This window comes from Platalea leucorodia, assembly GCF_965183815.1.
Source record: "Platalea leucorodia genome assembly, chromosome: 5".
Lineage (NCBI taxonomy): Eukaryota > Metazoa > Chordata > Aves > Pelecaniformes > Threskiornithidae > Platalea > Platalea leucorodia.
Window position 1 is genome coordinate 89,457,359 of NC_138827.1, and position 17,171 is coordinate 89,474,529.

Genomic DNA, 17,171 nt, shown 5'->3' on the forward strand with positions numbered 1-17,171 from the left:
AGAAGAGGGGATTATAACTGTGTAGGCTCTGTTTTGTTCGTAACGCTGAGGAGCTCTCTGACTAAACACATCATTCTCTTTCCAGCCATCATTAACCAGTTATTCTTCTTTCAGCTCAACTTCAATCTGCTACGTAACCATTAACTGTGTATGTCTGTACCTAAAAATTATTTGAAATGAAACATTCAATTATTACTGAGCTTAAAACACCCAGAACAGGGCTGCTATTTGATTTCTTTATTTCAGAAATGATAAAGCACTCTGGTGCTAAACTCTTGTTCTCTCCAACAGCAGCCGAGCCACTAAGCTGATGACATGTGGATTAACCAAGCAGTCTAGCAAATCATTGGTAGAAAGGGCTGTTTGTGAGGGATTCGGACTGCTGTCCGAATCCATTTGATGTGCAGGTGTTTCACAGTCATTACTCATTACCAATTGCTTCCTGGTGCAGTGTAATTTTCCAAAATGTCCTCCTTCATTTTCATGGAGAAGATCTCTACCGTCACCTTCAACTGCAACCACACCCATCGAGCTTGTTTCTTGAGACTGTGGTAAAACTTGAAGAAGATGAGGTCCAAAAGGTATTTTCTGCAACTTTTCTGCTTTAAATGTTGAAAAGCCAAATTCATGGGTTAGTGATCTGCAACACTCTGGTTCACAGCCAACTTCCCTTTTCTTCCTCTTGCACGAGGCGCTTGTCCTTTGCTCTGCATCAGTGCTGCTGGGATGTGCCTGCTCTGACACACTTGCCTTCTGAAACTTGAAATATGCAGACACTGCTTTATTCAGGTACTGAAGATTGATTTCATGGGATGTTGCCTCAACCTAAGAAAACACCCAGGATACACTCAGTTAAAAGGAGATATGTTTCAATTCAGTGTTGCATGATTATATTCCATTAATTACTTTTGCTACATGAAGGGAAGGAATTTTGAAATTATTTTTCTCAGGCAGCGGAAAGACTCAGGGGGAACTAAGCAAAATGTCAGCAATTCTCTGTTATCGCTGCTATAATGGGAGCAAGCGAGGGCTTACCTCTGTGGGATTTAGCCAGAGATCTCCATCACCAGGATTTTCTGCTGATTTTATGGCACATACCAGCATTCGAGTTATTGCTTCTTCTACACGGGCTTCATGATCTGCATCCTGCCTCAAGGGAACAGAAAGTGTTTGGAAACAGGTTAGTACTTGGGTCTCTGCAGAAACGTGGAAGCTCTGGGAAGAACTAAATGGGTGGCCTTCGTTTGAAAGCTGTACTCGTGTATGTGCAGTCAGTGAAAGGCTTCAGGCTTCTGATGCTCCTACACATGCGTACAGCCCCCACATGAGTAACAGCACAGAAATTATTTAAGGTGTTGCACTCTTGGTATTCATCCTGGTCTGCTGAATAACAGGGTTGTACTGATTGCAAGAGAGAATGTTAGGAAGCAAGGAATACTTTGAGTAGCTCCCATCCAGCTGAAAACAAATTAAACTTCTACTGTAAAGTCTTGCCGATATAGTTAATGGTTTCACTAGGACTATAAATGTTGGCATGTTTCACATCTGTCAATATGAAAGCAGCTGGTAACAGCTGCAAGCAAGAACTGCTTGATCTGGTAATGGCAATGTTCTCAGTATTGTCTTTTAGCATCCATGTCAGAATTTAGTTTTATAGATGGATTGCTCAACACCTAACAGTGCTGCCATCATCAGCTGTAGGGATAATTTCTGTAAGGAACTTTCAGCTGGGTTGCCATAAACAAGTGTAGCTATTGCAGCTTTCGGTATTTGGGGAGGGGGACTGTCTGTGTCATTCATTAGCACAATCCAGCAAACACTCCTCTGCTTGCGATGCCATACACAACTACCCGCTCTCACTGCCACCAAATGGGATCTTGGTGACTTCTGCAAGACCTTTATGACCAGAAAAGCCATGGAGTTTAGCTCCATTGGTTTGTTTTGTTTGTTTTACTTGCAGCACCTAAGAACATCTAGAAATGCTATAGCTAATGCACCACCCAGCCTGGCACAACTGATCCAGTCCTGACCTGCTCCTCCAGAGGGGGACAATTTGTGAGGCACAGCTTAGGGTACAAGTGCGTGTGTGGTGACATCAGGGTATTTCCAAGCACAGGGCACACAGCCAGTTCTTCTGAATTACCTTAAAGGCTGCTCAAATTTAAGGCAGGCTTAAATGGTTGCGCTAGAACGCTATTGGTGCTTTCTCTGGCACTGGATGAAGCCTGACTGTACTTAGGGCTATATAAGAACTCAGCATTGGCTGTTGGCCTGCTGTCCTTTCTAAATACATGGTCTCCTCTGGAAAATTTCTCCATGAGGGAAACACCCAAGTGAGTTCCTCTACTCTGCAAATGCTTGGTTTGATGTTGGTATAAGAAATGCATCGTGTAGTCTTTGAACAGCAGTTGAACATGTGTTCATTACCCTGCAGATTTGCAGTCTAATAAAAGTTTTAAAAAAAAAAAAAAAGGCAATAAGTATTTTAGGTAGCTTTCACAGGCCATTTCAAAGGGTCTTTTCTATATTAAGCGAGGATTAATGATAAAGTAATTTGAATCAGAAAACCGTCTGGAGCATTGAGATGATATCCCTGGAACCACCCCATACATACTGGTTAACATGAGCAAGAAAAATCAAAGCCTGGAGAAAAGAAAATTAATTAAGTACTTGAGAAAATCCAACTCCAGGCAAATGAAAACTATCACAGAGAAATGGAAATTCAAAAATCCTCTGCCACCCCCTTCCTATCACATTAATCTGATTTAAATTCTAATTTAGCTTTGCATGTAAGCATGTGCTTGAGGTGAAGCTCCTGTTTTGTCATCCCCTATTTGGCACAAAGCTAGCTAGTCCATAAGAAATGGGACATGAAAAGTTTAGCTTGTGTTTAATTGTTTGTCTGACTGAGGTAAACTTGCATGTGATTTCTGCTGAACTGGGGCTTCGGATCTGTAACCCTGGAAGGTTCTTCAGGAAAAACTGTATCCATAAGGGCTCTTCCCTCACCAGCCTCTGAATACAGCACACCCAATAGGGCTGGACCTGGCGGGCAAGGGACAAAATACTTCAGCCTCGGTCCTTACAAAAGTTCCTGCTCAATGCAGCTAAGCAGGAAAGGCAGCTTGAGTTCTGAGTGACATCATTTCTCTGCTCAGGTCATATTCTTTTCACTGTTTTCTTGCTAGAGATGCTTCTTTTTTTTCTCCCCCCACTTTCTCTAGCAAAAACCTTGAATTGAATGTTGTGCTACTGGCAAAGCATAGCTGCATTTTAGGGGTGGCTGACAAATGATGCTAGTAGAACATGCAAGTCTGCAAAGTTTTCTGGGATCCTGAGGCTAAAAGATGCTATGTAAATGTAAGCACCACTGAAACTGCTCAAAAGTGTCTCATGAGGTCATCAAACCTGGGACAGGATTATTTGTGTCAGCTTTCCTACTCTTTATAATATATGCAAACATGGAAGTGCTACATCACCATGACATAAAAAGGAAAATACCAGTTCAATCCAAGAGTTTATGCTGACAGTGATGGGGTCAATGGATTCCACATAGTGCCACCAGTGCCTTGGAACGAGCAGGACCTGGAATCACAGACATTGTGTTAGGGTACTAGCAGAGGCTTGAATAAAGATAAGGTGTTTTAATTAAGGTGATGTGGGATGCAGAGGCAGAATGAGGCAAGGAATAGGGGTGGGTGGTGATTTTTCTTTCTTTCTTCTAAAGAGCCTTTTCTCAAGACTTAAATGCCCACTCTCTCCTCCCATTGTATCAATATTATCATATAAGAAGTAGACATGATCCAGAACTACCTCTCATCCAAACTGCTTCTCATGCGAAGCAGGACTGTAACTTTATAGCTGCTCTAGGTAAGCATGGTCTGGCTGTATAACGGCAGTGCAGCTGGTGTAGCACCAGAGCAGGGCTTTAGAGAAAGTCTCAGCCAAGCAAGAATTCTTTTGTTGACTCTCCAACTGAGCAGACTTCCTATGCCTTTAGGACTGCCAGCTGGCTTCCCCAAAAAGCAGGTATCCTAATGCTCATCTAGGTGATTAACAATATGTAGCTTTAATTCTGGTAAATACTCACCAGTATTAAACTTGTCACTTTTAGTAGATAGGCTTTTAAAAGAAGGTGTCCCAGAAATCATGACAATCTAGTTTAAATCAGAGCTTTGCAACTATATCAGGATGATAACTGTGACATAAAATTGATTCTAACCCATGGCTGTTATGGTACAAAGACATTAATGTTGTTTTGATGATATAGTACAAGCTTTACAGATTACTGAACATTAGATTAACATAGAGCTATCAAGAAAAGCATAAAAGATGGTTTTCGACAGGGAATAAAAATGGTCAGAGACAGATAAAAATATACACTTCAGAATGGAGAAAGTGAAGCAATGATCTGTATCTGAATTGCAGACAATTCTTTTTCTTGGTAGACAAAGATTACTTAAAAGAATGTTCTGCTACCTAAACAGCCCTGTGCTTCATTATATCAAAACATGACTAATGAGAAAATGTCTGTGTAGGAAACAATGAGTGAGGCCCCAGTCCTGCAAACACTTACTTACAGGACAGTCAGAGCACAGTCAGTTTTGGGCCACAGGACAAATGTTCTCCACAGGTTTCAATTTAAGTCACACAAAAAAAGCATTGGCTCTCTAAAGGTCAAAAACATTTGGAAATTGTACTTTAATCCAGTACAGCATACAAAACAGAAAGAAGTCAGTCTGTGGAGGGCCATTATTTAAAAAATATCACCAATTAATTATTCCTGACATCTAAAAGTGTACAAAACCCTGCACAGACTGAAGCCAGAACATGTTTTCTACGCAGAACAAGTTTCAGAGTGGTGCTTTTATCATAGAAACCTACACTTTAAATGAAAAGCGCAGATGCATTAGCTGCAATGGGTTTATCTGTTAGCAAGTGTTTGCCCATGTTTCATTGATGGCAGAATCGTACAAAACTCACTCATCTGCTCTACAGGAGATCTTACGTTGCACTCTGTTAAAGAATCTGGGTGCTGTCCAAATGACAGGGTATAATGGTGAAACCTGGAAAATTCTGGTGTACAGCAGAAGGTGGCATCACTTCTGGAGTGAGTAGCTGTTTCCAGCAATGGGGTCCGTCCTTTGAGACTTGCATAGGAAGAGTGAGCTTGCAACATGCTGGAGAAGTGGATGAAGATATTAGGGAATTGGGGTATGGTGCAGAGAGAGTATGTAGCAAGGGAACAAAAGCAAGAGGCATATTAAGGGAAGTGTATAAATGTTTCAGGAAGAGGGGCTGCCTGGAAAAACCAAGGTAGAAATTAGGAATGGAACGTGCTGGCTTGACATGATTCATGTGCAAAGTAGAGATAGAATTGCTTTGGAAAGAGGAGGTATAGCTAGGAGGAAAATACAATCCCCCCAACCAGTCCAGTCTTTTCAAACCAAAGAGGAGGAACTTGGTCTTTGGAGAGACTGATCAGATTTTACTTGCCAGAAGGTTAAGGGTAATAACTGCAAAGTTGCATATTTCCATAGCTGGCACTGTTTGCTGATGCAATTTATAGAGGAGCTACAGAGCTGTGACTCAAAGAGGCAAAACAGGTACCATAAAGATACTTGCTCTCCCTCTTTATTTTTGCACAAGTTTATGCTTGTTAAAACAAGGATTTATGGCAGCAAGAACACTGAAATTATCAAAAAGCAAAAAGACTAAAACTTTAAGGAAGATGAAGAAATGGAAAAAAAGTAATTAAAACAAAAAAATACAGCTGGCAAGGGAGCAGCAGAACTAACAGAAGACCAACAAAATAATCCAGCAAAGAGAGAAGTAGGATTCTTCTACCTTTACAAATTAGTATTCTTCTCAGTTTGCAAACTAGAAGCAAAAAAACCCCACAACAAAACCAAAACATCCCCCCCAACTATCAGTTCCACAATAAAATAATGCAGACTTCCATATGTTTTATGAATATGGGGCACAGATTTAGCTACATTTGAAATGTCATTTCAATAGGAAATGTGAAAGTAAACCACAGTGAAATAACACACACACCAAAATATGCAGCAAACATTTTACAGGGAAAATGTAAAGTGCAAGAGCAAGACAGAACTATTCCAAGCTAACAGATAACTTTGTGTTAGCCTGCTTTCTACAGACTATATCTAGCTTTGTGGGCTGGGAAGATACTGATCTAGACAGCAACCAATCAGATAATTTTAATATTTAGGTTAGTGATAGGCAAATGTAGCAGATGAAGTCAAAGTGGGAAAGAAATCCCAGAAAAGATAAAATTAATTTCTAGTCTGTAACAGGAGGAAAGAAATGAAGAGAACAGTTGGGAGAGCAAGTGGAGCAATGCTGAAGTCTTGTACAGCACAGAGAACAGAACAGGTTTAAATTCTCAATGGACATGACTAACTCAATACAGTGCAAAGGTAGGGCAAAGGTGGAATTGCTTCAAAAAGAGAGCATATCCTGAAGTGAAATATTATACCAAGAAATTCCTGCTCATTAGGAGAAGATATCTGGGTAAATGCTCTAGAAAAGGAGGCACCAAAGAACGCCACTGTGATGGGAAGAAAAAGATGGAGGGCTGTTGTGGGGCCCAAGCAAATCCCAGAGCTGCTTGCAACCCTGGCAATGAAAAATAAAATAAAATAAATAAATGCATAGCCAACTGTGTGGGAGCACCGTGCGAGGACTCCGTGGGAGTGCTGCCACCCCAGCCCATGCCCCATCCCAGCCGGTGCCTGGCTGCCCAGGCTCCAGGCTGCACCTGGGACACAGGGCCAGGAACCAGGAGAGCAGGCAGCAGGGCAGCTGAGCGCTGCCTGTAAGAGCGTGGGTCCTGGTGTCCTCTACCCCTCCTGTCTGGGGCAGCGTGAGAGGGAATGGCATTGCTCACGGGAGCCTGGTGTACGAGGTGCTTGCTCTCCATTAGGAGGTCAGATGTGTGGAGCCTCATATGTCTACATTCAGACAAGCTGAGATGCACTGTCTCGTCTTTTTACCATTGTCTAGCTATATGGATATGGATTAAGAGGAAGATGGATTAAGAACAACTACATTAGCAAGCAGGAAGGAAGCAAGAAGCTGGTGAGAAGTGAGCAGAGGAAAGAACGATCAATGCTTTTGTATTTGTACAGCATCTCAGTTTTTTGTAGCCTTTTGATGTGGGATTCATCTCTTCTATTTTTAATCATCAAAAAAGTTAAGCATTTGTGTGTGTAGGCTTCTTTTATAGCCTGTGCTGAAAGACAAGATGGGCTGAATGTTCCTGCAGGACTGTAACTGTATAAGACAGGGAGGATGAATCACCTTGTAGAGGTGCCAGGTTCTTCCCACTGATGGCAGACAGGACTTCGGTCCTGGACGGGGGTTAAGTTGAGGGTAGAAGATCTTACCCTAACTCTCTTAACACTTGTCCCAGAATGTGGAGTGGAAGATACTAGAACAGATGTGTTTTGCCCCGTCTGCGATCTTTTAAACAGTATTTGTATATTTATGAAAACAATCAAGGTGTTACTAGAAATACTGCAGAATTTATGAACAAATAAGACAAAATACTAATGCTTTGGGTGAAAACTCACTAGTTCAGTGAGCACAAATCCACCAGCAGTCAACCCCCTCCTCCATACTTACCACTCAGCCTTGCAACCATCGCATAGGTGACCAGGTCCAAATATTTATAAGGAGCCCCTACATTTGTGTGATACACCTTGAGCTTGTAACTTTACGGATGTAGTCGTGTACAGCTGCAAACCCTAAAACTACTCAGCTGCCTATTTAAATAAGTTAGATATCTAAATGTTATCATAATTTGTATTGAGAACAGATCACTAATGTAAAACCAGAAGCTGTATTAAGACTTCTGGGGAAATTCAGCCCACAGCCACTGTGCAAGTACAGGATGAAACCTTATAAACCTGAAGCCTTAGCCAACTACCTAAATTCATAACAGATTCACCTCTGAACAATACAGTGAAAGGGCACAAAGGATGCAATTGAAGTACGTATTGTGCATTGGTACAACGTTATAGGAAGGAATTCTGCTTTAAAGCTTTAAATGGGTGTAGAAAAATGGCTTGTAGCAAACAACAACCAGAAGGTGGCATTAGGCACATGAAGTTTTTGATATTCAAAGCTGCACTCCCCCTACATGCAGTTGCTCTCCTGAATACCTAAGAACACCTTTGTCTTTATTTTTCAACCCTTTATTGTTACAATATCTAATCCAAAACGTTCTGCGTACCCTCTGGGAAGAAGTGGAGATGCTATGTGTTATCACAAAATCAAGCTGGCTGCAGTTCTGCAGTAATTGTATTAATTCTACATGAAAACCACTGCTAAGCACGTATCAAGATTGTTATTATTTAGGGATCCCCTCCCTTGTTAACAAAGGAGTTCTTCCAGGTCACTCCTTTCCTTTCCATCAAATGGCAGCAGTCCCCAGCCACCTGCCCCATAAGCTTCTGGATGAGATGCTGGAAAGCACCACCCAAAAAGCTCTGATAAAATGCGTGAAGGCAATACCTCACTGCTCCATCATTGCCTCTACAGTACTTTCTCCCCAGAAATCCAAACAGTATCTCCTTCATGGCAATGCAGACAACTTCTATTACTGAGCTGGCTCAAGATCTTTATTCCTAGCAAGATTAACTTGTAATTGCTTTAAGCCTAATTAAAATTAAGATCATATTAAAGGTTCACTACCATACTTGATCATTCCAAAGGAGATTATAAATTGAAATAGTGTTGGGGATCATGGATAATGCAGTGCTGAATGGATGTGGCCTTCTTATCAATAGTAAAAATTTGTTCTTTGTGCTTTAAAGTGTTGAACACTGCAACCTTACAAAGTGCAGAATGGGAAACTAATCATCTGCTTTAGGAGCATGACTAGGAGCTAACGTAGTGCAAACAATGAAGTTTGATCACAGATTCCTCCTTTGCAACTGTACCAGCAGAAGAACATACTCTTCCCAGTTGACAGACATCATCCTTTTGTTGGAAACTACTGTACTGCTCTGGTCTGCCATCTCACCAGTTCACAGGAGCACTCCTCACTCTGCCTCCTCAAAATTAGCCAGATTAGCAAAAATCCATTCTTACAATTGTTGAAGGCAGCTAGGTTTGCCAGGTAGGGGCAAGGGAGCACTTGCACAAGTCACTGAGCTGGCAGGTGAAAAGAGGTGACAACATCTGGTAGCAGAAGGGTGAAAAGGCACCTCAAGCGGCAACTCCACTGCCTTAAGCGGTTGGAGCAATGAACATTGCAAAATTCTTTTGGAAAGGCCTGACAGTTTGAGATGCGCAGGAGTGCTTTACAAGGACACACACTGCTGAACAAATGAAAAAGGGTAATTCAGACTCCAAATACAGGCCATGTTGATTAAATAAAGAAGGACACTATTTACGGCAGAAGACTAGGAATTAAAGAGTCCTGAGCCCTGCTCTCATACTGCTGCTGACTGCCTGTGTGACTATAAGGCAGGCACTTATAAGTGAACTTTCTCAGTAAAACACAGTTAATAATACCCTCACATCCTTGTAAAGCACCGTGAAACCTCTGGATGGTATGTGCTCTAAATGCAAGTATTATCATTATAATATTCTGCTATTAAAGCAACAAGTTGGGCCAATGTTCCCTGGTGAAGGTTATTCGCTATCAAAATATGAGTTCCTTTGCTGGTTCTACACGCACATTAATCAAACACATTTTATGGAACATACTGGTTTCAGAGAAGACAGGTTAGAGTACCGTTCAAGAAAGTTTTAAAGCAGACAAATTGGAGGTGATTGCAAGAACTGTGATGGAATGGGGCAGCTGATTGAACTAACTCTCCAAATGTTTGCAGTTTTTGTACAAAAAAGGCTAGTAAAATAGCTGTGAGCAAAGAAAGTTCCCATGCTGAGAGAAATGTATCAAGCCTGAGTGTAGACTGTAGGGAGAGGGAAGTTCCACAGTCAATTTGTTAAGATTTCCTAGCCCTTAATTAGACAGTTAAATAATTTACTAGACTCTTTAAAGTAATGTAAAGCTCGTATGTGAATGGTACCTGTCCTGGACTGAGCGTAACCACATGGGCTGTTGTGTTCCTAAACTCAGGAAAGCGTTTCAGATCAGGGTTGGCAACATTGACTTTGCTGAATATGCTGGATTCCTCATAAGGGATCCTGGTGGGATAAAGGAAACTGGTGTCACCAGGTGGGAAGAGGTGCCATCTCTTCCTGAAAATAGACAGAAGATAAAAATGTATTCAGTGTGTGTCAGTTACAGAAAAGAACTAAAGGCAGTAGCAAGGTTTTCAATAAAACATAAATCTGCCTCGCTGTGTGAATCTCCTACGCAGTGAGAACACAAGCAGTGCTTACAGGCTGTCTCCTAAAAGTGTTTTTAAAATATTCCACTTTTTAATTTTTTAACTGAAAAGATTTACAGCTTCTCACAAATTATTTTTAAAAGGCAGATAAAATAAAATTTTAAAAAAAAGCTCTTCCATCTGGTTACTCCTTCCTTCCTTTTACAGAGCTACATTTACAGATGCTCAGAGCATTAAAAATTCCTCTATAAACCAGGGGAAATTGTTTTGTTAGAGACAAGATACTTGCATTCACTGAATGAATAGCTGCCGTACCCATGTTTGTTTTAAAAGGAGGGCATTGTGTGTTGACAATGGTAACATTCAAGGGGTATGGATATTATCTTCTGTCTCCTATCTTCACCTACAGTACTTATTTGGCTGTTACTTGCAAACCCCTTATTCTTAGTAAAACTCACCTTGATGCACCTATGCCACAGATGGCATAAATAAAAACCAGAGACATTCATAGACATAAGCATCCTGAAAAACCTGTATTTTTTTGTGATATCAGTACAACATGATGAAAATGTGGCTTGCGTGGGCCACTGGGGTTAAGAACTCACTGGCGTGACTAAACGCCCAGATGGAGCAGGACAGGGTCGTTCTGCTCATGAGGGCACTCGTGTTCCAGGTTGCTCTCCATGTGCCCAAAGAAGCGGGTCAACACACCGCAGTGCGTGGCCAAGCACTGCTGAGACACGGACCTTGTCCTCAGGAGCTAATGTTTCTATTTCACTTACATGGATCAGATCAAAGACAGAAAAAAGAATATGCCAGAACTGGTGGTGCCAGTTTTATGGGCACTATAAATGAAATATCTTAGCAGGTACATATGTTATTTAGAAATAGGAGTTTTATATGGCAGTACTTTAGGTGATGGAAAAAAACAGAAAGGAATACACAAAGGGAGAATTTATTACATTTAAGAGGTGCCAGACAATCAGTACAACAGTGACCCATGCACTAAGCAATGGAAAAGTAAAGGCAGTGCTTTGCAGCACAGCTGGAGAATTTGAGCAGCTCTCCTCTTTGTTTCAGACTTTAGCGAGATCTTTTCTTTTTGTCCCTTTCCTTGGTACTCACTTCTTGCTTTTTGTCTGCTGCTTCTGGTTGTCAGTTCTAAGTCACAAATCCAAAAATGGGAGAAAAGCAGCCAAATGGCACAAAAACAGAAGACAGAGGAATAGCAGGATAGCCAGAACTGCAGAGATAGGCACAGATGGAAGTGCCATCGGCCGCTGACATTTCTTGGTAATCACCAAAGCTACTGCTGGATGCAAGCACAAAAAATAGTTCTCCTGAAACTCAAGCCCTGTTGCAACTTTATTTTGCCCTCCAAACTAGAACCTCTGAAGGGGCAGAGAATAACTAGGTTAGGAGGCTCATGGGTTAATCCTGCAGGCTTATGACAAAGCAATATCATGAAGCAACAAATTAATAAGCCTGAGGGATGCAAGGAGGAAATTCAAGATAGCAACAAAGGGCTAAGGAGTTGTCCCTTGCTTTCCTGCAAAGGCAAATCTATTTAAGTTTAGCATAAGCTTATATTCTGTTACAAAGCCTATCTTGTCCGTGAGTCTCAAAAGGGACTCTTTCTGCTCTGAAGAAGCACAGGATTCACAAGCTTGTGGAAGTTTGCAATCTATTTATAGGCTTTTCTCTGAAGAGGAAAACAACTTTGCCTTTTCAGGCCATGCAAAGGCTTTAGGCTTCTTCTTTCCCTAAGAGGAACAAGGATTTTGTTCTACCAGAGGGGGAGGAAGTGTCTTGGGAAGGCAGGTAAAATTGCTACGTGATGGTGGACTCTGGCTCGAGTTCAACACCTGAAGGTAGAGATTAAAGAGGCAGGGCAGGTATCAGGTCTGCTAGATTACTGTACTTATCTAGTATACCCAGTATTTAGGTGGATCCTTAGAAGATATTTAGGCATGCAAGTCTCGGTTTTCAATGAGATTTCTGGCTCCTAAATACACTTAAGCATCTGGACTTCAATGCATAATGCTTACTGATGCGATCTGAAGTCTACAGGACTGGCTGCAGCAAAGTGCAGTGCTGAGGGGGGCTTCCAGAGTGTCTCTGCTGCACGTTCACCTGATGATCTCAAGGCTGTTCATAAACATGAATGAAAACCCGCCTGAGAGCTACACAGAGTTACCCTTCTTACAGATAAGATGATGACAAATTCATTTGCCGCAGGCCTTAAAGCCAGTCAACCTGTGGCACTGCCCAGCATAGGAGCCAGCATGCCTGACTCCCAATCCTGCACCTTAATCACAAGACCACCGTGATTTTACTGTTCTATAAGATGTCAGAGTAATTAATCGCATTAAAATCCCACTGGCAAATTATTCCTTCCGCTATATGCTATCAAACCTAAAAAATGCATGCAACTTGTTTTGTTACTCTAGCAATAATAGATAACAAAAAACCCCCTGAGGCCAATATGCAAGGAAAGGAGAAAAAAAAAGAATGGGGAAAAAAAAAGAAGACAGCATGCAAACAGGCAGAAAGATATAGCAACAAAGCCACATGCTCCAAAATTAGCTTGGAGCCTCAAGTGTCCCTTTCAACTTTGTGCACAGCTGGCTGCTCCCAGCCTGATGTTCCCCTTTTAAATTAATTCTAACAGGCTATTAGAGGGTCTTGCACAGAGAATATCATAAAAGTCTAAAGTAGTTTATTTCTATTTTGTATCTGGGCCTTTTATTTTTAACTCTTTATCTCCTAATTCCAAATTCCTGAATTCATAACTACTAGGAAGATTAAAATATTTATTATTGGACCACATAACACACAGATCAGCGAAGATCTTCCTCAAGCAGAAGAAAATATAATTATTACCTCCATGCCCCAGTCAAACTCCAGCCCCTTGAAGTTCTGCCATTTCCTATAGAACGGTTCTGATGCTCTTCAATCATTGAGAGCTCAGAAAACTAAAATTGGGACCTAGAATTAATACTCAAGAGTTCAAAACTAACTTTATAGCACAGTATAACTTTCTTCTGTATTTGTTGTATGTATATGCACTTGTTACCTTCCTTGTACTTGCAACACTAAGTTGCAGCCGTAGGAGTCCAAATGGCAGGGGGTGTTTGCTCCTTCAGAACCAATCCACAGCGTGCTCTCTTTTCCACTTCTTCCAGGAAAACCAAAGTCAGACCACCTTATATCCTACAGCAATGAAAAGGTTTTTTATGTAACCTGTTGAACTGATTCACATCCTACCCTTAGTTCTCCGAGTCTCGTCTCTTCTCCCTCTAACGCTCAGTTGCTCTTTATCCACTGCGGCTGCAGCTCCTTGGTGGGGTTCCCACACGCATGGCCTGTGCCCCTTCCTCCCAAATTGTCCTCTCTAATAGCATGTCTTCTGCTGACTTTCTTCTTTTTCTGTCTGAGTACACAGCCTCCCAGATCTCTGTCTCCCGTTCCCATCCCAGTCTTTCGTATCACTCAAGTTACCCGCTTGCTCTACAGAAGGACTGCTCAACTGCTTGCTAGCCACATGTGGTTTCTTTTCCTTCTTTTCACTCTTTTTTTCCTTTCTCCACTCCTAACCATCCACCCAAGCTCAAGATTGTGTTTAGAAAAATTCTGATATATGGCATTTAAAAGAAGAATGAAAGGAAGGAAGGAAAAATCCCTGTTCCCTTTTCAAACCAATTTGATAATCCATGTGGCGTATTTGCTCTCTCTTTGCTCCTGTCTCAGCTTTCTCCATGTATTCTGGAAATGCAGACTTTACCCCATCTCTGACCCAGTGGTATGCTTGTTTCTTTAAGTTTCTTGTTATTTAATGAACACATTCTTCTCCTGCCTTTGCAACTGCAGAGGTAGTGAACTTAAAACAACTCAATTACATCGCAAGAAATGGCAGAAGAGGTATGCATGTGTTATGAACATGATCCTGGAGCTTTCCAGTCCATTGATCCTCCCACAAGCAATTCCTTGGGGATGACAGCTGGCATGAGGGACAGTGAGGTATTTTTCAGATAGTTCAACGATTTTGCAGCATGGCTCTGTATAGCTTGGATAAAGCTCTCCCATGTTTCTACAGCTCACCCTGCCACCTGCAGGGCCTGATCATTTGTTTACTGGAAAGCACTTGAAGTAGACTGGCCAGAGATACTGGTGCCTTTTGGCTGGAGCTCCAGACTGAGCCTTAGGAAACAGAGATTCAATTCCTGGCTTCCTGATGGTCTCAGGCAAATCACTTCATCTCTGAGCTTTATTTTTCCCATCTTGAAAAGGAAGATAATGGTATTTGTTCCGTTTCAGTAAAGCACTTTGGGGTCATTCACATCACCTAACTTTAGGAACCTAATTTAAGCTTGGCTCCTGCTCTTGTCAAAGGACTCTCAATCACGCCTTGGAAAAGCCTCTCTCTTTCTGCTGTCTCTAAAGAGAAAATAGGATTCTAGCCTCCTAATTTAAGTATGTAAGCTAGCTGCTTGCAAACAGGTGGATGACTATCCTTTTTTAACATCTATGGATGAGGAAACCTACAGCCAGACATTATTATAAGGATGACTTCACCATGACTCTGTATCAGGAAACCCTCAGAATGAGCGATAGCCTTCCCAAAAATTAGGTGTTGCTAAAGATTTTGAATTTCAGAGTTATTGATTTTAAAGATATCGTTTGAAAAAAATGCAGAAGTGTAATATAAACATTTGTCAAAGGCAGCAAAAAATCAAAAAGAAAAAGTTGCTCCTATAGATTTCAGCAGCCATAAAATTTAAAATCCAATACAACTATTTCAGTGATAAAGTTAAGCGTAACACCATCTCTACACTTTAATCTCACACATAAATAGTTTTTGTATTTTTTTACAATTTAAGTGGAAAGAAAGCACACATAATCAATATAAGATTTAAAAGAACTTTTTGAAAATGCTGCAACTGTAGTAAATAGTTGAAGCGATTATGGGTAAAATAGTTTTTAACCAATGAACTGAAAAGGAACTGGTAGGATTACTGAAATCTTGTCACAGTGGGTTCCTTTTCTACAATAAAAAGCCACAGTAAGAAGAAATGCACTAAAAGGTGTTCCAACCATAACAGATGGCACATTACTTGTGAATTATATTTATTTCATTTGCTGCTTATAATGAAGTTAATCTGTACCCGTATGTCACTATAAAAGGTCTCATTTCTATTTAAACTTCATGCATATATCTTGCTTCTGATTTATATCTCAAATTCTGTAATGAAATATCAACTGAACAAAAAATGTAAGATGCTAGATACTGCTCATAGATTAGAATAATGGAATCATTACCTTAGCCCACACAACTGTAAATGATAAACAGTGCAATCTAAATTTCAAACAACTTCTAAATGGCCCTATTAATCACTATAAATAACAGTGCAGTTGGCCTTCTTTTCCCCTTCAAATCACCTTACGTAAATCTAAATAAAATCTAAAAAGAAAAAAGGGGTTATCACCAAATTCACACAAGAATGGAAGAGACTTTCTACAAAGAACTCTTTTGGCTGGTATAAATTGTATAGCAGTGTTTCAAAAGCCATATGAGTCTGGAACCGACGGATGCATTTCATTCCCATGCCTGTGAAACTGGCAGATGACATACACCATATTTGCTTGCATAACACCATCGATTTTTTCCTTCCCAGATTGTGCTTTAAAAAAAATCCACGGCATAACCATTACGTGTGTCTATTCTAAAATTGCAGTACAATCTGTTGCTTGTTATAGGTCAGGTGATGAGGTTGTGGAGTGACACCTGCACAGAAATGCAGTTCCTGGAGCCTCAATTTTGTTCTTGAATGGGGGCAAGGGGAAGAAGGAGGTAGGAAAAGGGTTGTTTCCTTCAGGTGTGTTTTTATTGACCAAATGAAGCAGAAGGCTATTCAGGTCTTCTGAGCTGCTATTACCTTGTGCCATAAAACACAGGAAAATGCTGTCTGTTGAGGCAGAAAGAGAGAAAACCAAGGCAGGACCACAGACGGAGGAAGTCACTCAAAGATCTGGGAAAGACTGAAAATATCCCTGGAGCTCCCAACTTAGTTCAAACAACATGACCCAGTATCAGAGTCGTGCAGCCCAAGTTTATGTGATCCTGGTTGTGTTTCAGTGTGCTTAGGAAGGGAGGGGAGAAAGAAAGGTAAGATGGTCTCTGTGCCCAAAGCTTACCTTCCGACCCACAGAACAACGGGAAAGAAGACAGTCCGAAAAAAGACTGAGCACTGAAACATGCTAATTTTACTGCTATAAAAGAATAAAATACATATAAGGAGCATGGGAAATGGTTTCTGAGGAAATAATTCATTTGAGGGAGCTTATCAATTTGTACTCTCTGTCATCCCAGTGACACAGTGTTTGCAGGGAATTATGATTCCATCTTCACATTTAAAAGTACAGAAATGAATAAGGCTTCATTTACTATTCTTTCTTTGTATCTTCTGAAGAAATACACCTTTTGTATAGCTATCCTTAATTTTGCCCTCTTACAATTTGCAAGGAGAAGTAGCAGGAATGTAGAAGAACCAATACATTGAAACAGCAGACAGACATGGAGAAAGTAAAAGAAAATACCCCAGGTAGGTGTCCTAATACCTGCATTTGGAAATTACCATAGGTTATGTACTTCCATGGACAGGTTACTTCATGTATTTTACTGCCTCCACAGACAATCAAGGTATAATAATCCTGCAGACTCAGAATCTCTCCTCCTCACAAACAGTTAATCTAAACATATTAAGGGAAGGAACTGTGCTACTTGAGAAAATGAGCCACAAGGCAAAACACAGAGCAAAACCATGCTAGAGTCTTGTTGCTACA

At 40.9% G+C, this 17,171-nt stretch overlaps 1 protein-coding gene across 1 annotated transcript in view; it reads right to left on the reverse strand.

The window, feature by feature from the left end:
- Nucleotides 1-267: 267 nt before the first annotated feature.
- HSPBAP1 (HSPB1 associated protein 1) overlaps nucleotides 268-17,171 on the reverse strand; it is a gene marked incomplete at its 3' end in the record, with an annotated part of 36,009 nt that continues 19,105 nt past the window's right edge. Inside the window, exons 4-8 of the mRNA XM_082312553.1 lie at nucleotides 13,405-13,541; nucleotides 10,065-10,236; nucleotides 3,502-3,585; nucleotides 1,036-1,146; nucleotides 268-825 (exon numbers count right to left, since the gene is read on the reverse strand). Coding sequence (XP_082168679.1) covers nucleotides 268-825; nucleotides 1,036-1,146; nucleotides 3,502-3,585; nucleotides 10,065-10,236; nucleotides 13,405-13,541 — 1,062 coding nt within the window. The remainder of the gene's footprint in view (nucleotides 826-1,035; nucleotides 1,147-3,501; nucleotides 3,586-10,064; nucleotides 10,237-13,404; nucleotides 13,542-17,171) is intronic.